General features: G+C 37.9%; 1 protein-coding gene across 3 annotated transcripts in view; it reads left to right on the forward strand.

Annotated features, from left to right (window-relative positions):
* Nucleotides 1-6,353: 6,353 nt before the first annotated feature.
* The window catches only part of LOC111874536 (max-binding protein MNT), a 32,509-nt gene continuing 17,959 nt past the window's right edge, over nucleotides 6,354-20,903 (forward strand). The window contains exons 1-7 of one of the 3 annotated variants that reach the window (XM_023870114.2): nucleotides 6,354-6,786; nucleotides 10,403-10,539; nucleotides 12,619-12,732; nucleotides 15,115-16,029; nucleotides 16,154-16,334; nucleotides 19,122-19,429; nucleotides 20,379-20,570. In XM_023870114.2, the coding sequence (XP_023725882.1) occupies nucleotides 6,518-6,786; nucleotides 10,403-10,539; nucleotides 12,619-12,732; nucleotides 15,115-16,029; nucleotides 16,154-16,334; nucleotides 19,122-19,429; nucleotides 20,379-20,570 (2,116 nt within the window). In that variant the 5' untranslated portion in view covers nucleotides 6,354-6,517. The remainder of the gene's footprint in view (nucleotides 6,787-10,402; nucleotides 10,540-12,618; nucleotides 12,733-15,114; nucleotides 16,030-16,153; nucleotides 16,335-19,121; nucleotides 19,430-20,378; nucleotides 20,571-20,903) is intronic. The other 2 variants (XM_023870112.2, XM_023870113.2) reach the window with 2 other exon arrangements.

Consider the following 20,903-nt stretch of genomic DNA (forward strand, 5'->3'; position numbering starts at 1 on the left):
GCGGGGAGAGTGGCGGGGTGATGATTCACCTATTACGCGAGCGCTACTTTACCGCTACGTTCCGCTGGTGAGGTAGGGGTCAACATGTCACAATATATTGTTTGCACTTGGGACAGAGGTTGTATCATTTATCGTGTAGAGTGCAACAGGATGCTTAAGTATAATAATGTTATAACTGCTTTCTTTGTTCTTTCCATTTCATGTCCTCTTCTGTCGTCCACTGAACTGCCATAGCCATTAGAATTGATAGAGTACTAGAGAAACTAGGGGGAAAAATGCATAAACCATTGTTGCATATTGAATTTCACCCCCTCCCATCTTCTGACATCTCTGTCATACACTGAATCTTTTCTTTATGAATCCATACTATGCAAAAAGGAACAAACAATGAAAGCACACTGGTAGACTTCTATCCCTATAGCCTTGCAACCCTTTTGGTGTGGGTCATGAAGTTTTCCACTTGGAAGTGAGCCATGTTTTCTACTCCAATGGCTCAGGAGTAACGCATTTCATCCCGGTACCTTCACCTCCCCTTCCAGAAGCATCCATGACTCGTTTACCGTTGGCCCATCATCCCTTTTTACCATGTGATTCCCCCCTCCTCCCATGTTTGGAAAGGATGACCTCCTTTTGTATGGGTGGAGATATATGAGAGCAGTCTGCTTACCATCAGTCAGTGAAGTAGATAACAAAGTCCTGTTTCAGTCTAGTCTCTCCAAATTCTGTTTTGATTCTTCACTCTGGCCGTTTAGGGCAAGGGGCCTCCTTGTTGCAACGATAATGTACTTTTTCATTGAGGATGTTGCGAGTAGGTTTTCTGTTTGGTGTTAAATTATTATTTGTTTGGGTTAGCTATTGGTCCATATGGTGTTACTGTTATGACATATAATGGGTAACATGATCAGGATTGTCTCTCAATGTTATGTGTATTTTGTTGATTTTCTAGGTCTGGGGTAGGCAGATGGCTCCAAGTGATCACATTATTTGGTTTTCTGTCTGGACTGACCAAGGTGGTCAGAGTCATATGGTTTTGCAGCTGTTGCAGTGCATATTTATATTACTTAAGAAACAGTCAACGTCACTATTATTTTATTATTGTTTTTTGCTGTTTGTCCTGAACTTATGTTTTATTGTCATCAAATATTTATTTCACGATTCCACCTTTTATTGCCTAAGGGTCAAACTTGGGCACACCATTCCATCCAGGGAGGATTGTGAACATGGCAGTGTAGCTAGGGATGAATGCAGTTACCATTGCCATCATCCCCAAGTAGAGAGTAGGTAGAAGGAAGGTGGAGTCACTAAGAAGGTATCTTTGGCATGAGTGATAAGGTCATCTGCTGAAATAAATACATTCACTGTCCTGAATTGTTTTATTAATTATGTAGATAAAACACAGCAGCAGTACGAAATGCTGGATAATGTTTGCAACATTTATGAATAAACTGTTTATTTAAGGGCAGCATTATTAAACCTATCTGCATGAGATTATAATCTGTTTTCCATTTATTGTACTGTAGAGCTTCATATTTCTTTATTCTGCATTTTAATGCCATAATTTATGACACTTCAGCACCATAAATTTTATGAGTTCTTCAGTGATGTTTCTGTATCTGAGCTTCTTAACGATTGTTGATCTGTTCTACATGATCAGTAAACTCTTGTTACTGTATAAAAGTATTTACTATAATTAAACATGCTGCAAACTAAAAAATGAGTTTCAGCAGGATATGAAAACTCAAGAGTATTACCAGAGCAGATGTTGGAGCAATAACATAAGTTTTCCATGACCACCCATCAAGATATTTCCTGAACCATAAGAGTTTCCAAACCATAGAATGCTAGGCTGAAGAAGTCCAACTGTTCATGAAGGCGAGAAGATGAAAAACTTAAAGAGTATAGTACTTTGATGAGAGTGTGGGAACTGCCCACATTCAAGCAAATGTGACAATGCAAGTATCATTGCTTAGCAACGGCGAGTAAACAGCGGGCTTGAATGCGGGCAGTTCCCACAAGAGTAAAAGAAAGACTGAAATTTAAAATAGGGTTTCATCCTCACATTATTGTAGGTGAAATTGAATAGCTTACATTATTAAAATTGTCCCATTGTGCCATCATGGATGTATGTTCATTAATTAAAACAGTTCAAAAAACTTGTCCACATATGAAGTTATGATCTCCCTTTTTTTCCTCTCCCACCTATGGGCTAGTTCTAGAGCTGTTATAAATGTTTATATCCATCCATCAGAAGAATACATGTTGATATAGGAGGCAGTTGTGTCATACAAAAGCTACAGTAATAAAATCTTCTTGTGCGACTAACAGACCAGTTTAACTACTCTGTATTTCAATCAATAAATTTGTGTTCTACATTCCACATTAAAGTTATATAGTTGTTTTATTTTCCCTTTCCCTCTTTGTAAGATTATGTATAATAAAACTGATGTGTGAAAGTGAGACAAAAATTATGTTGTATGGTGTAAAATAAAGGAACATAACTTTTAAGAGAAAGTCTTGTACATGTATTTAGCAATTTCTAACAAATGTGGAACATTTATACTTGCCCGTGTTTTCCATGCCAGTCAGGATGACTTAGACTCGGTTTGGTGGAAGAGAATGCACTTATAAATATTTTACTGTAAATGACACAAAAGAAATCACAAATTGATGTGTAAATACCACAAGTTTTTGTTTTCCTGGGATTGAAACTAAAGTTAAAAATGTATGAGAGTTGGATCCACAAATGTTTCATTACCAGGGGACAGCTGAATTTGGAGAGTATGTTGTAAGTGAAATTGTACCACAAAATTCTGAAGCCCACAGTGTGCGTTATTTATAAATGTATACTTAACAAAGCAAACATATTTAAGGAAATTATCAGAATTATTTACTATTAATAAAGGAAACAAGCTCCAGCACAGTGTGTTTAGAATTGTTACACACACTGAAAGAAAATGCAGCAACAATGTGATAAAGCAGATGTTTTCCTGTTGTGACTGTACCTTGCCAATATGCCAATCATTCACACTGTCAGTAAACATTATGAAGAGTATGATAGTGATTAAAGGTTCTGCTTGCTTATATCTTTTTGTCTTAAGGTCTGAATTTATTATTCTTGGAATAAGGTTTATGATTCAATATCAAGTTTTCATAATTTAATCCATCACAAGAAAGTAAATTTGAATAAAATACATCCAGAGATTCACTTGTAAATGCCCACAAAGTCGTGTGTGTCATAGCTTGTATGAATATAAGTATGAGTATGGGGGTGAGCCATAAAAACCGGCCCTCACACCACAACCTTCAATGATCTATTGTGCTTCCCCTTTGGGGTAACCCTTTATTAATCCTACACTTCAAATGAAATTTAGGACTTTATTTATGGGGGCATCATAAAAGTCACTTGGTTCCATGAAGAATTGACCTAGGTGGTGAAATCTTAAGTAAGCTATAGCCTCACATTCACATAAGATGTGTGTGATTGATTCATCTTCTTATAGGCACCTTTCACAAGTTGGGTCATCTGTCAGTCCCAGTTTCAAGAGGTGCTCTTTTAGGTAGCAGTGTCCAGTAAGTAATCCTACCACCCATCTTAATTGATATCTGTTTAATTTTAACAGGGCCCTCGTTCTTTTGGCAGAGGGTCCTTTTGCCTGTTTGAGTCCAGTTGTGGATTCCCAGTGTTTTTTGTGATTTCTGTTAGTCCAGTCTCCGATCGCTTTCTTGGCAACTCCAATTGAGATGCCGCAAGCTGGTTCAGGTCCTATGAACGGTTGTTCAGATCCTGTTCTTGCCAGCTGATCTGCAGTTTCATTCCCAGCAATACCCCTCATGGCCTGGCACCCATATCAGCTGAACTGTGTTATGTCTGGCCAGTTGTGTGAGTCATTGGTGGCAATATTAATATTAATAATAATATTATATATAATGAATATGAATAATTCTTGACTGGAGATAGTAACACTGATGACAACCAATTGCAGTGCAGTAACAGAAACTATGACGCATTCACATGCTCTTATCTCAGTCCTCGGGTATTGTGTATTCATTGATAACATTGTCATCAACTGCAGTGAAGGATTACATACAAGAAACCTATTCTGAACTTGAGCTCCTCTTCCCCATTTTACAAACATGTCTTTTTCATCTCAGTATATTAGAACTTCACTTTCAGAAGATGGTCACTGTTCATTCTGCGCTTTATCTTGAAGTGATTATATTTCTGTTCATAGTTCTATGGGAAATTGTTTTCTGACACATGTGGTTCTTGTTTATGTGTAAGTAAGAATGAAGTGGCATTACTTTATAACTGACTTCAGATGTTCAGGTTATCTACTTCAGTATGAAACACAGTGAAGCAGAGTAAATATCGGTATTCAGTGTGTATGTTGTAATTGAGCTTATTACCTATTCCTTAGTTAAGGAGTTTTAGTTAATAGTATTTATATAGTTCATTCAGCAGTTTTGTTGTTTTGTGGATATTATTGAGATATTTTATTGTTATGGGTATATTCCTTCAGTTATTTTTTTATTTTGGCTGCATTATTATGCTCAGTATTGAACTTGTGAACATACATAATCAGATATATATATCAGATTTTCAATGTTCGTTTTATTTTTTCAGTTGTTTTATTATTTTCACCACATTATTATGTTCAATATCGAACTTGAAATCATGAGTGTGTTTCAAGATCGTGAGATTTTTCGTAGTTCTGCAACTCTTTTATTCACTCACTCATGGAGCTGAACCTTTCTTGAGAAGCTGCCAATTGTGCAGCCACTCAAGAACTTACCAGAATTTTATGGAACCCGAAGGTTCGTTTCCATGTTCACAAGAGCCCTCCACCTGTCCCTATCCTGAGCCAGATCAATCCAATCCATATCATCCCATCCTATCTCTCTGAGATCCATTTTAATATTGTCCACCCATCTACACCTTGGTCTTCCCAGTGGTCTCCTTTCTTCCAGCTTTCCCATCAATATCCTATATGCATTTCTCCTCTCCTCCATTCGTGCTACTTGTCCTGCCCATCTCAGCCTCCTTGACTTTATTATTACAATTATAATTGGCAAAGAGTACAAATTATGAAGCTCCTCATTATGCAGTTTTCTCCAACCTTCTGTCACTTCATCTCTTTTCGGTCCAAATATTCTCCTTAGCACCCTGTTCTCCAACATCCTCAAGCTATGTTCCTCCTTTAATATCAGGGACCAAGTTTCACACCCATACAGAACCACAGGCAAAATTATAGTTTTGTATTGTCTAATTTTTATGTTTTTAAACAGCAGATGAGAAGACAAAAGGCTCTGTACTGAATGGTAGCAAGCATTACCCAAGTTCAATCTCCTCTTAGCAATTGTTTTATTGCTTTTAATATATTATTAAATGCAATCGTTACCTTGTTAACAAGACTGTATTTCAGATTCTTGAGCATCATACAACTGAAATTAATACATGGAAACCTCAGTGTTATTACTTGCTATGCATGATTTATAATACATTAATGTAACCAAAAAGCTAGTTCTGTATATTCTTAGTGTGAGTTGTGACCAAAGTTATGAAGATGAATACAGGTATATCTGATGAAAACAGAATTTTCTTACAAGTTTACCCACCTTTAGCTTTCCTAACCACAAGTTTTCTATGTGTGTCACAGTTCACAGTGTCCATTGCCTTTTTCAGTGAGGAGGTGCTGGATTGATGTAAATGAAATGTTCCCTGGTAAGAAAACTTTTCCGGATGGATATGAGCGAAGTGATGATAAACTCATTTCCACCAAAAGAACACCACTTAGTAAGAACGTCTGCAGTATAAAAGATCAGACTGTAAAATTATTGCTACTCTTGTGAACAATTGCTTAGTAGCCTCTGTTGTCGCTACCGGTGTTTTGGGAGGGGGAAGACGCATTGGCCCGTTTTATGATAGAATACCTTCTTACCAATCGTGCTCTCGGCACTGGCGGCAACCTTTTTGTGGAAATAGATTCATATCTGAAAATAGATGGAAGCTGTAGTGCTTTCGTCACAGCGGCCAAGCTGCCCAGCAATAGCCTTAATTTCCCTGGGCCTGATAATGACGGCAGTCGTTTCCATATTTGCTATAACAGTGGTTTTAATATTTGCTATACCAGCAGCTATGTTTTCGGTCTGACACTCAAAATACAAGAACATAAACCAAAAAAAATTATTCAGAGAACTGTAGAAAAATTTTAATCTTGAAGATGGAGAATTCTGATGCTATACGATTGGTAGTACGGACGCAGTAGCCATTAGCCAATGGTTTGTACGGTTTGTACAATCCGAGATATGCGAGATAGTCTGTTTCGGTTTGGACCGGTTTGCGCAGTCTTACCACCTAACCGTCTGTGTTGGTCTGCGTCGTTTGTGTCGTGTGTGTTGGTCTGTATAGTCGTGTGGGTCGTGTGGTTCGTGTGTTCGGACTGGTTGTTCGGTGTTTTGTGGCCGTGCTGATCGGTACTGATGCGCTTTATTCACCGTCAGTTGGAGCTACGTAAAAATGGCGTATCGTGGGATTAGAGGTTCCGACCCATTTGCTTCAAAAACGACAAGAAATGAAAGGTTTGCACAAATGTCAAAACAAGAACAACTTATTGAGCAGAAGAAGCGAGAAATACAAGAAAAATTAGAAGACCAGAAGAAGAAGGAAACTGAAGAGGCATTGAAAAAGTTGCAAGGTGTATCTGGGAATTGCAGATCAGGCCCTGGAAACAGATCGAACTCCAACAGTGGCCAACATAAAGTGAACAGAAAACCGTTCTGGAAAAGGTATGTTGACATTTTATATCCAACGCTTCCCGATTTTATGACCTTTGACGCAGTTCACTACATATTATACTCCATATTTCCGAATATGTTGCTTACTCTTAAACATTTGGGTGATTTTAAATGGTGCGTGTTTTTTTTTATACGTGGTTAGTATTCGTTTGCAGGTAATCGAACCCGAAGTCATATAAGGGCTGTTTATGTACGTTTTCGTCAAACAACTATTACTATATCAAAGTGTTGGATGAAAACATATATAAGCCATATCTGTAATCAAAAAGCGGTATGCCACAAATCAAAATTGCTCCATATAAGTTGCGTAGACAGCTCATGTGGGTTTTTAATTTCATTTTTGGCATTGGATCATGGAATTGTCTCCAGCCTGAGACCATGTATTAATGCTACATTTGCACATGATGGCTTTGTTTCTAGAATCATGTTCAAGTTTCTTCCAACTTACTTGCCTTTAACTGTGCCCCCATTTTTTTTAAACTTGGCTTTCATTTTTTATAAAGAAATCAAACCTATTACAAAACTATTCAAAAGCAACAATATAAAAACAGTCTGCCACATGTGCACCATTATTCAGAAACATCTACTTGAAAATCTACATAAAAAACGGCAAATGCAAAAACATTAGAATAGGCAGTAAAGCATCTTGAATCCCCACCATGATACATGCGATAGAACACATCTTGGAACACAGATATAAAGAACATATACATGTGATATGTCACAGTAAAGGTACTTAAATCTCTGCACAACATATCCGAAATACAGCACATGCACGAAGGTACATGCTTCTTGAGTTTTCTAACTAACATTAAACCTTGAAAGTAGAGAAGAAGAACAGTATTCAGTTTTACATATGAGGCTGGTTCTTGTCTGTGTCAGTTCTTAATTTTTAGTCTTATTCCATCTTTATTTTATTGGTAATAAGTTTTAAATTCTTTTATTGTACGTTTTGTGAAAGGAAAGATTCTGGTATCACTCTAGTGTGCCACCAGAAAATGCTTGCTTGTAAGGACTCATAGCACCATACTATGGCTGAACCTCTCACACTTCATCTCAGCTCTCCTACTCAGGGTTCTAGAAATGAATATGTCAGATTAAATTAATTATGGGTTTGAGCACCAATGAGAAAAATTAAAAAAAAGAAAAAGAAAACATAATCAGACTAGGGAGCTGATAAGCATGAGGTGTTAACAGTCAGAACTTCAGCATCCAGGGAACAGAGTCTGATTTATTTGCCACAGAGATTGTGTCGTGGGAGGCCCTCAAGTCAGTTTATAGTTAGGTACACAGAACAAAGAATTGGTACTATGACTCTTATTAGCACCAAAGCATAAATTGCTGAATTAATTAAATATTTTGCTTTTATAAAATTTAATTCAGATAGATTCTAATTGAATATAAGTAATTTTAATTTATGAAAGTTAGTTTCTTAATAAATTTTAACACTGCACTTAAAGTTTATGTAAGGAACCTACATTGCACATCTAGAGTAGCTATTGGGTTTTCAAGAAGGACTCAGCTCTGTGGAGTTACTTAGTATGTTTTAGTTGTGTGGTTGCTAAATGATTGGTTGGTTAGTTAAATGTTTTTGTATCTTTTTTGTTATTCTATTGTGCAGCATATATGGGTGAAACAGTTATAAGTTAATTGACAATGAACAGTATTATAAATACGAGCATGAGTATGTACGAGTGCCGATGGTTGAATTCATTTTAATTACATTGTTGGGGGTGATTGTTCACTGAAAATAAAGGGGGCTGAGGAGGGTCTTGTCAAAAAGATGAGAAATGGTCACACACAAAGAGAATGGGACGCAAAAGAAATGGGAAGACTTTACATACAGTGGCAAGTATTTTGGCTATCATAAAACTGTTTAAACACTCAAACATACACATAAAAGACATGCTTGAAACAAAAACAGCAATGTACTGCAGTGCTGATATTTATAAATCACTATGCTTGGACTAACAGAAAGGTTATATAGGCCAATCTGGGAGACATCTGCTAATATACAAAGAGCATATTTGCCATATCAGACTAAACAGAGAGGATTCAGAATTCACTTCACATATTTTCAACACTAAAAACCGTCTCAGTGGTCTAGTGGTCAGAGTTCCTGGCTACAGATTCAGAGGTCCTGGTTTGATTCCTGGCGCTACCAGATTTTGTGAGTAGTGGTTCTGGAACGGGGTCCACTCAGCCTCGTGAGGATAATTGAGGATCTATTTCAAGGAAATAGCGGCTCTGGTCTAGGAAACCAAAATTAACGGCCGTGGGGATTTGTTGTGCTGACCACGCGACACCCTCTATCCACTAAAGTTTGCACTACGCCGGCAAGCAAGCGAACTCAAGCCACAGAAAAGATTGGGAGAATTAAAGACAGTTTACACAAAACGCTAGACAAAGTGACTGAAGAACACAAAGGCAAAGATAATAACTGTTAGATCCTCTGCATGGCTCAGAAGATGGACTGTAAAGTTAAGCTGTGCACACTCATTAGGTTAACAGTCCAATTTTAACCAGGACAGGGGCTACATCACACACAATCTCAGCAATTTCACATTCTGTGGGTCAAGGTTCTCTTCATTAACACCTCTAAATTCTTACCTCCTCTTTAAACATTTGCAGTCTTCTGTGTTTCTGTATGAGCACTGATTTACATTTGTTTTATTGTTTACAAGAATGAATCCATTTGCTCTTTTAACTGAGCTCTACACCACTTTATGTAACACAAAGAAACATATTTGTGCTTGAATTTCAAATCTTATAAGATCCTTGAATTGTTTAAAGGAATTTTTTACTTTTAGTCTGTACCAGAACACATCGTTACATGACTTTCTTTGCTATGCATAGTACACGTTTTTAGAATATGGGTACAATCATGTTAAAAGAAAAAAAACACCTCTGAGGATGACATTCTGACATCAAAACATGCTGGGATTTCACATATGTTAAATTAAGCAGTTGTCTTGTAATTTGACAGAGCCTTGATAATTTGTTTAATATCATCTGTATCAACCAGAAACTGAAGTTTATTATTTACTTACAATCTATATTAATTTTGTTGGACCTTTCAGAATATTTTAAAAGAAATTTAAAATTCAGTTAAAACAAAGAATCTTGTTTCAGGCCATTCTGAATAGGCAGTGCATTAGACAAATGTTTGCCTTTGTGGACTTTTCAGTTGGTTTCATTTAAACAGATTTTAATTAGCCTAACAAGTTTCATGTGCTGTTGTAGGTCATTTATGATGTAGAAAGTTTGAGTTACAAGCTTAACACTGTTAGTGACTTCAAGAATGAAACCTGAAATGTACTTTACTCAAAACTATTTAACATATTTTTAAAATGTTTAATTTTTCTGGCTCTGTATTTTTATTTCATTAAGTGTGTTTTGCCTGCTTTTAGAACAAAATCTGTGAATATGCTCATTAGTCACTAAAGTCATGATTTTGTAGTAAGTTAGTGTCCACGCATATACTTAGGTAGTGTATACACTGTAAGACGGTTAGTGTAACAGGACACTAAAATATAACATACTTAGGTAGAAATTGTAGAAATTGTAATTATTTCCTTAATTGTCCTGGCTGGAAATTTTTGCATAGCAATCAAGACCAGCGATGGAAGAGAGATTCTTCACAGTCAGAAGATACCAACAGTTCGAAGGTTCCAGGATCAGTGAACATATTCTCGAATGATGGAAGTTTCCTGGATCAGTTCAAGAAATTATCTGGTGTAAAGGGTAAACCAGAAACACCATATCTTTAAATTAATGGCATATGTCTTTACATTTTTTCCTTCCTTGGTTTTCTTCCATTTTGCAGCATAACTTGAGAGAATCTGAATATCCTGTCTCAAAGTGAAGAATGCGTATAATTAGGTACTGAAATTTTATTGAGAAGTTGGTAAATTGGTTTATATTTCTGTCACTAGTGGAAGGTGGGTCATTATTTTCTGGCATGTTGCTGTGTTTCTAGCCCCCACTCAGCATGCGAGATAAATTCATTTTTCTTGAACTGTTTGGTCTGAACACCCATAGGCCAGGCATGAGATAAAAGCAAAAGAATTTCATTTAAAAGAGATGACCCAAGACTTTGCCCTCATGTCTGCCACATTAGTGCTGCCATCCTTAGAAGTTTATGTGTAAAAATGAGATCCAGATTCTTAGTTCATTTGTAAAAACAAGATACAGAATCTAACCTCACATTTGTGTCCTACAAGTCCATAGTGTTAGGATTTCAGTTTTGTTTTTAAAAGGCTTGGCCTTCCCCTTCCCCCCCCCCTGAAACAAACATAAGAACACCACTGATAACCATTAGTTTCATGAATTTGTTTTAAAATAAAAAATGAGTTACTGCCTCCAAGAGGATTGCAGACATTTTAGATACCTTCTGTCTCAACTGAGACTCAAACTGGTTTTCTGAGAAGTAGGACAGTTCTACAAATTATGTAAAATGCTTGTAAAAATAACTCTCCATTTATATAACAATGTCAGAGATGTGGAAAGTGCTGAAGTGAAATGCAGGTCTCAAAATTTGGAAAGTTGCATGATAATTCTCTTTGAGGACTTCGGTAATGTTACTGTCTCCTTTTATTCGCTGTGCCTTTATGTTACAACGTTTTTAATCTGCAGGAAGATAATTGTTTGTGTGAGTAAAAATATTGCTCTTTTCATCCATCGTCAGAATAAATAGAGTGGTTATGTACATTTTTCCTAACCATATGTATACTTTTGTATATGGTAGTGCTACATTATTATTGTTGGTGGTGACACCTGAAGTGATTTGATTTAATTTGATTCTTGACAGGACATATTTAATGCCAAGAATGGAATTCATTCTCAATGTAATATTTTGAAATAAAGTAGAGAACTTTCCAAATCAGATATGAAGCTAATGCCTACTTAACTTTTAAGAAGCTTTCATGTCTGTTACAGTGTTGTATAAATAATATATTCCACTTGTATAAATGCAGAACAGCATAATTAAAGTAATATACCTGTTGTACATAGTAGGTCATGCCATAGTTGTGTAGTTTTGCTAGGTTCTCACCCAAGACATCAAGCTTTGGTCCTAGGATTTGTACTGAACAAAGAGGTATTGAGATGGTTTTCCTCTGCCAATCATTAGACCATTGCTGCATACTGTTATGTCATCATCCTTATTGTCAGGGCTTAAGGCCCATTAGAAGGAGTAGTACAAAGGACTGAGTCTCCATTCTTGTTTTTGTTTTTGCATTTTGAAGGTTCAAAGTTTGAAATTCCATCTGGGCTCAACTGTTCTGAGCAGTGTGGTAGTACAGTAAATTAGGGCATGGCCATTTCCTCCCCCCAGATCTCCCACTTCATACACATCAATCCCATTTCCCACTTTAAACTAGAGTCATCTGTAGTTATTACAGCATCCTTACTACCCTTTGACACATCTTAATTAGTTTCTGGTTACCATTCCATGTAAGCGATGGGCCATAAAATCCAGCCCTCGCACTGTGATCTCCAATGATCTTTGTGCTTCCCCTTTGGATTAACCCCTTATTAATCCTGCACTTCAAATGAAATGTATGACTTTATTTATGGGGGCATCATAAAAGTCACTTGGTTCCATGAAAAACTGACCCAGGTGACAAAATCTTAAGTAAGCTATGGCCTCACAATCACATAGGGTATGTTACAATTCCATTGGAGATTTATACTAGTTTCCCCAAATTAAGTATTCCTCATTAATTGCATATGAAACCATTTTTTTCCCACCTGAAATAGTGATAATCTGAAGAAAACTTTTCCATTTTCATCACTTGATTTTTAATATAATTTTCATTTCAGAAGTTAAGTCCAAAAAAGGAGATGATGTGTCAGTTACAAATAGTAATGTCAGTACTGACACAAAATGTTCAGCTTCTGCTCCTGCAACGTCAGCTTATCATAAACATGCCTCAGGTATAGCAAAATTTATGTCACCAGCTGTTATGTATTGACTTACTACTGTAAATTATGTTCACAATTAATTCTTTGAAACATGCTTTGTATGTTTGGAACAGTTCTTTCCATTTCATAATCTGTCCAAAACTCTTTGTATTGTAGGATTTGAACTTCTCACAGCAGTGGTTATGAAGGATTCTATCTTCTGAGATGTAGTCTGTTGAAAGTCAACCCATATTTCAGTGGGACATGTCACCTCCATCTTCATGGTTGAACAATAGGCCAAGCAATTCAATTCAATTCAATTTTATTTCATCCATGAATCATTATACATGATATGGGACAAGTCAAAGATTAATATTAATACTAATACTAAATAGTAATAAGAATATAATAATACAGAAATAGTATGCCAAATTATAATAAATGATAATAATAATAATAATAATAATAATAATAATATAGTAATACAGAGATAATAATATGACAGTATAATTTGTCTTGAAAACAGTTTCTGTGGTCTTAAATCCTCCATATGTCCTATTGTACCTTTACTGGTGGTAATGCCTATGCAAGAAACCAACATGAAGCAGGTAGCAAGCAGAGCTTATTTGTCTTATTCATCAACCCTGGAGATGGAAGCTACATGTTCCTCCAAAACATCGGTTAACTTTCATCAGACTACATGGCACTATATCCCAGAAGACAGAACTCTCTTTTTAATGGTTTAACCATCATATCTTCATGTAAAAGGACGTTGTCTGCAGTACCATTACATAAAACAGGACATGACTTAGAAATAGTCTAAGCCTTTCACTGTCTGTGCTTAATGTCCATACAGTGTTAACTTGAACTTGCAGTCACTGGATAGAACTTATTTTAATATTCAATTTACAGATCCTTTTGATCACATGTTAGATATTAGTATAACCAGGAAGGACTGCTCTTGCTTTGCTGCATCACTGTTTTCTCAGTGATTTGTGTGTAACCACGATAAACACAGAATGTGAAAAGTCAGTGCAGACACTGAACATCTCTTGTACAGTTGACCTTGACTGTGTTACAGTGGAAATTAAATAAGACTGTTGCTTAGTAGACCATTGCTGGTTACTGAATACAAAACAACAGTTAATCCATACCAACAATAAAGATGAATTTGACAAAATTAACATTTTGCATTTAGGCCTCTAGTGTTCATATCACTGTTTCTGAAGGTGCCACATATTTATTTAGGAAAATTGTCCCCATAATGTACTGAAATTTGATCAAAATTGTTTGAGCTATTTTCAAGAAGGTCGTCATATTGATTTATGAGCCCATTTCAAGGGCTCATATTTTTGGAGTTAGAATGTTCATATTTACTAGAAACCTGTCTGTGGTAGATAAACCCATGAATACCAAATGTGAATTAAATCCATCCAGTTGTTCAGGCACTAGTTAGGTGCACATCCATGCACACCAAAAATCACTTTTTCATATTCGCGGGCTTGAAATGTGTAAATCCATTAAATTCTGAATCCCCCCACATCAGAGTACTTTCTCAGATATGCTGTGTATGTGAGAAAGTGAAAACAGTGAATGTAGTTCAGTCTTGATTCTGCCAGACAGTAAGGCAGTAGAATGTCTGTGCACTGTTACTTGGATGCACTGCTGGTAGGGATTTAATTTAAGCACTAACACTTCTGTTTATAAGAACTTGTGAAGTAAACAGAAAATTATTCACTACAAATGGAATATAAATTAACCAGTACAATGCTACAAGTATTTTAATTGAACTACTAGGGGTTGACAGAAACTTCTTGGGATTAACCAGATGTATGAAAGAAGTGACTTTATAATGTGTCCAGTTATTTCTTCAGTTTAGACATTTGAGAGCTACATGTCAGTGATTGGGGTTGGCACAGTAGTATGCCTCTCACTTCAAGGTGATACCTGGTTCACAGCCTGGACAGACTGGATATTCTGGGGTCTCGAGCAATTGTCCTCAGTCCATCCAGGCAGATACCTATATGATAGTGCTTCTAATATCTGTCTTAGTTCCCAGTGTACAATCATCCTACCCTGTCTCATTCTTTGCTACATAATGAACAGTTGATGAAATATTGTTAAGTAAACTGCCTTTTAAGTATGTCAGAAATTACTTTTAAACTTGTAATTCTCAGAATTGCTCTCTCTCTCTCTATATATCTCTTTTTTTCCTTGCTTGGTTCATTGCCCGGTATTCTAAAAACTAGAAAGCAAAATGTTTCAGAAACTGGATCTGTTTCCATCCTCAAGTGAGAGGGGAAACACCTACTGTGTTGGGTCCTTTAGAATGAGGTAACCTCAGTCCAGTAATTCTGAGCATTATACACCATCACCAGAACCTTTTAGAACCTAACATGTAATTGTTTGCTTCAGACACAGACTGGGGCACGTGGGGTCCACCGACTGAGAAACAGGCTGAGAAGGAAGAAGCCCATGGTGAAGGAGCTGAACTCCATACCAGTCAGGACCAGCAGGGAAATGAGGATAGGAACCAGGATCAGGACCAGGACACAGACCACAAGAATGAAGATCTGCGCAACAGTGAACGTCTGGGCACATCACATTGGTTTCAACAAAAGCACATCAGTAGTGGTTCATGGCAGCAGCAGGGGCGGAATGACACTGGGGCAGCTTGGCGTGGGCAGGATTCACCTTCACCTCCATCATGTTGCTCTAGTACTACTGCCCCCAACAGGTCCTCCTCTCCTTACTCTCCATCTAGTGCTACTGTAGAGAACAAGGAAGCTGTTCCACCCATAAACATAACATCTACAAGTAAGGGTCCAGTTCAGTACTCAGTTCCTAGCATTCGTCCTTCCCCCATCATGCCTCTCCTTAACCCACCTCAACACCAGTTTATTACCTACTCTTCCCCTCCACCTCCTCTGCATAGTATCCCCCCACCATCACCCATGCAACCTCATACAATTCCTACCCCACCACCCCTTGCTTCTACATTGAGCATCCACCCTGCCTCAACTCCAGTCATACCAGCCATACCACAGCCACCGCCAACAATGCAACACCCCCTGCCCTCATTACAACCATCCTCACAGTCACTGCCTCCTCATCTCATGCAGCATCCTCCACCACTCTTGCAACATCATGCAGTGCCACTGCCTGGAGTCCTTCAGACGCAAGCTTTGGGCCCAACCCCTCTGCCCACATTGATGGCACCCTTGTTGCAACACCCTCTTCCTCCTCTACGCCTGCCCCCTGCTGCTTCTGCCCCTGCCTGCCCACAACCTGCAGCAGTCCCCAGCATCTGCACTTCTTCTGGAACTGGAGGTAATTAACAGATGAGCTTCACCCATGCTTGAGCTTGGGTAGGCATTTCTCTTGATCATATTCTACTTCGAGTGAGACTGCCAGACAGAAACTGGATGGTGCTGTGTTGACCGGAGTTTACTAGTCTCTCCAGCAGCAATGGGAGTGGTGCAGGCCAGAGGGCCAAACGGTGGACAGTCTAGTGATGCGCCAGCAGATCCAGCTGCAGATGAGGCCAGGAACCATTTGGCTCGCACGGTGGCCCAGTGTGGTGATGACATAGAGCAGATTATACTTGTACGCAATCCGGATGATCCCTCACTGTGGTGAGTAATTCGCCAAGTGCCTTGGTTTATTCTAATGCTTTGTTTGTATACATAAGTACAATATATACCTGAATATAAGACACCCCTCTCTTAAAATGTTAAAATTTTAAGGAAATCGTTTTTATATCAATTTTAGAATTGGGTAGGTCTGCATTTCACTGTGCTATGCTGTCTATAAGTAAATAAACAGTGGTGTTTTAAGTATTTGTGTGGTTATTAATATGTGAATATTAACACATTTTGTTAATACACAAGCGCAGAGGAATACCAAGTAATACTGTGTAAACTGCTTTACTTAAAAACAAGGATAAAAGGTCAAGTTACTCCGTGTCCAGTTGTTACCGTCAGCCCAACTTTCTTCTTCGTCATACAAAGAAGTAGCTGCATCATCACCTGCCTCCCACAGGATGTTATCTTCTGTTCCATCCAAGCTGTTTGACAAAGATATACAGATGAGATGCCTCCCCCTGTAGTCTGTTTTATTCCTAAACAGTGCCTCAGATAGTTCCATATTTTCCCCACTGGAGTCCCCATAAAGGCAATCCAGACATTCCACAAATTATTTGTTAACTGTGACAGTAAAACCTGAAGCTCCAGGTGTGATCTCTAGATCTATATACAGCTGATAGATTTTGAATTTTACTTTTTCTGTCACGTGTCTCCAAAAAGCATCAAGAAAAAGTACTCCTCTCTTGTATGAAAGAGCACCTGGCCCTCTGTTCCAGACATCCTTCAACCACTTCTCCAGTATATGTCACTGCATTTGAATACAGTGCTACTGAATAGTTTTCGTTTAGCATATTTTGATTTTAAGACTGACGGAGGGTATCAGCTGCCTCCCATCAGTCAATACAGAGAACATTACAGTCATTCTGAAGTATTTCATAGCCATTAGATTTGCCACTACAAATTTTGAACCTATAGTTCTGTGGACTGTGGAGTTGACAGGCGAATCAAAGAGCTTCAAGGTATTCATGCTTCTGGCACAGACTAGGCACAATCTTCTGGTATGCAACTGCTCAGCCTGGGCCATGGGGAATTTCTTATTTGATATTGTTCACCTATGAATAGACCATCTGATCACGTAAACCTTGCATTCTGTTCGACACTTGCCGTGAAGGTCTGTTGCAGTATCTGCATGAAGATGTCATATCCAAGACTCCCGTGACACAGGGGTCCAGGTTTTTGTTTTTTGAGCACTTATTCAACATCTTTTTATTGCCCATGTTTGAGCCCCCCCCCCTTTTTTTTTGCATGAACTTAACACACTCAGATTGTTACTTTGATTTCTCCTAGTAGCAGGCATTTACTTTAAAATTTTGAGCTGTAGTGAAATTGTTGGCTGTGCCTCATGCTTCATGTATATTAAAAGTTCACGCCGTAACTGCAGTGCACACCTTTGGATATAAATGTTACACTGTAGAAGCTCTCTCTTTAGTAACCCATGATTTATACAGTGATATTCTACCTTTAAAAAAAGTGAATGCCATAGCTTTAGTCCACAATCGAACTATACACACCAAGCAACCACCTCTCGTTAGCAAAGTTAGTGCCAAGTTTTGCAGATAGAGGGGTGTTGCATGGTTAGCGCAATGGATTCCCACGGCCGTTAATCTCGATTTCCGAGACTGGAGCGGCTACTTTTCCATTCAAGTAGCTCCTCAGTTATCCTCATGAGCCTGAGTGGAACCCCGTTCAAGACCCACTACTTCTCAGAAAATCCGGTAGCACCGGGAATTGACCCAGAAACCTCTGGATCTGTAGCCAGGAACTCTGACCACTGGACCACAGAGGCAGCTGTTTTTCTACTTTTTCTTTCACATAATTGTGCACATATGTGCTTAGACCATCAAATGGTACCGGCTGCAGTAGCACTGGTCCATTGTCAGGTGGGAAGTACCTGTTCTGTAGGGTTAATTAGAGCTAACCTCAGTCACTGGATGATCTGTGTCACTATAACTACATCTGTGTATGCACCTGAGATCAGGATTTGTCAAGGGAGATAACAAGAAAAAATGTACAATAAAAATTATAGAAATACATATAAAAATCTGGAATGTAAAAATGAACCAGAAAATAAATACATCAAAACATACCCACAACCAATCCAGGATTTAAATGCAGAAGGAATACTGAAGTTTACTATGTGTTACGAAACCTACCTACTGGTAGTACCATCTGTGGAACAAAATCTGAAACTTAGAACTAAACTCATACATACCTATGAGGAGTGTGTACAATCATACCAAACTTCCTTATAAGCTGCTAACCTCATTGTGATGTAGATGATATATGGATGCATATATATAATGACATAGGTGGTCCATTGATTGAGGGTAGATCTTCTCAACAGACTCATCAGAGTAGGTGCCTTCCACCCTTTCACCCTAGGATGGAAGCAGATCCAGTTTCTGAAATGCTGTGTTCTTTAGCCCTTTCCAGTCAAATTTAAATACAGCTATAGCTCTCTACTGGTTCATTCAAATGCCACTGGACTATGTAATTTTAACTATTATGAAATGGTTTGTTTTCATTATAAGCTTCATAAAATGGAAGAAACTTTGCTAAGTTTCAGTAACCTTGAAGCCATAGGACTAGAACAGGCAGAAATACAAATGGCATACCCAGTGTGCTGGTGGATGGGAAAGAGTTAGAATACTAGGTGATGGGCAAAGTCCAGAAACTCTGCAAGGCCCAGTGTAACACCATCATCAGAACCCTCTAGAATTGATTTGTTAGATGCACTTTGATGCTAAAGCAGGAAGCTGTCTTAATTTTCTTATACAGGTTTCTGAGTGATAAGGAATGCCCTGCATATCTGCAGTACCGACAGTTAGTGGAAAAGTTCCGAATGGAAATGAAGAGCACAAGCATTTGTGAGGATGCATCCAACAGTGAAGTAAAAGATGAACCAACAGCATGTGTGAAGCAAGAGCAGGATGAGTATGCTCCTCTTAGTTTCCAGCCAGAGAGCAGTTCAGTGATCACAGCATCCACAAAAAGGGAGCATCCCGATGATATGACTCCAGTCAAGCAGGAAAATGCAAGAAGTAGCAGAAAAGATCAGGAAGATGACAATTCACATCATAGTGAAGGTATTCATATAAACTTTAATATAATGATGGTTGTCAGCAATTTAGGTATCAGATATATATATTTACATTTTAATATCTTAGAGACCACTTCTGACTATCCATGAATGGATTATTTGATTTGTGGATACCCATGCACATTTTTTAAGCCATTGGAAGTTTAGAAAGCTGCTGTTCTATATACTCATATTTATCTTTTTCTGTAGCTCCACCTGCTGTAGGGCATTCAGTTAAGATGGAAATGTGCTGCTAGTACTAGCGCAGTATTAGTTTACTGCATGACTGTAGAGGCAGTAGTGCAGGGGGCTTCCTTGCATGTAGTGTTGACTCCCTTTCCTTACACAGAACTTCATTATTGTCTGATGTAAAATGATGACATGAACTTGTAATGTTTTACAAGAATGTTGGAAGTGACCCATTTCTGTCTTCAAACATTTCTCGCAGTGCATAAACAAGTTACCTTAATGGTCATGCAGTTAACTACCACTGTTCTGTCACTAGCAGCACACTTAGGTCTCAGTTGATTAAATTTTACTATATTGTTCTATTCCTACAATCAAAATTGGTAAAATTATTATTTCAGCTGGTTCAGCATGCACACAGCTTTACTTCAACTCCCGGTGTATACCCTCATAATGTGGTGATTATTATAAATACAAGCTGTTTATGAGCCAGTGTTTGTGTGACAAAAGTAAGATACTTTTAGATTATCAGCACTTGTAGGTTATTTAAGCATTTTGGAAAAGTGCTCATAAATTGTGAAAGATATCCTGTGTACTAGGAAACTAGAGACTCAAAATAAATCATTTTTTAGACTCACACTTGCCTAATGTTTGTCATCTTTGGATTCTTACATTGGTAAGTACTTACATCTGTCTTGTATATTTCTGTGTTATAAGATTTTATTTATTTTTTTAATTTACAAGCAAACTGATGATGCCTTCCTGTTTAGTTTCTGGTAAGCAGTCTGGAGATGAGAGTGATGAAGGTGAGGCAAATGTACGTCCTAGACGTAAACGGCGTAGTCGCTGGGCTCCTGAAACTGAAAAGATGCCTGTCTTACTTGGCACTGCCATGGCTGAAACTGGTGCTGCCACCACCATACCCCAGGAAATAGTTCAGCCAGTTCCTGCTGTAATATCAGGTATGTAGGATTTTGGACAGAGAGTTGTGAGTTGAAATCACTGGTCCCCGTTTCCATCATTTCTAATTTCAGATGTTTATCTTACCAGAGTCAAGATTGTACCATATTTACCTGTGTATTAAATGACCTTTTTCCTCAAGTTAAAATTAAAGTAAGACTGTAAAAATATGTGTACACTTAACTTGAGCATTCAGCAGAAGGAATTGTAAATGAAATAATTGAGACTAGGAGGAACTCGTTCACTCTCGGAGCTGGGCCCTTCTTCAGAAGACACCAGCTGTGTGGCTTCTCAAGAATTTTCCAACATTTTATGGAGCCCAAAGGTTCATTACC

Source organism: Cryptotermes secundus, unplaced genomic scaffold (assembly GCF_002891405.2).
Source record: "Cryptotermes secundus unplaced genomic scaffold, Csec_1.0 scaffold818, whole genome shotgun sequence".
NCBI classification, from domain to species: Eukaryota; Metazoa; Arthropoda; class Insecta; order Blattodea; family Kalotermitidae; genus Cryptotermes; species Cryptotermes secundus.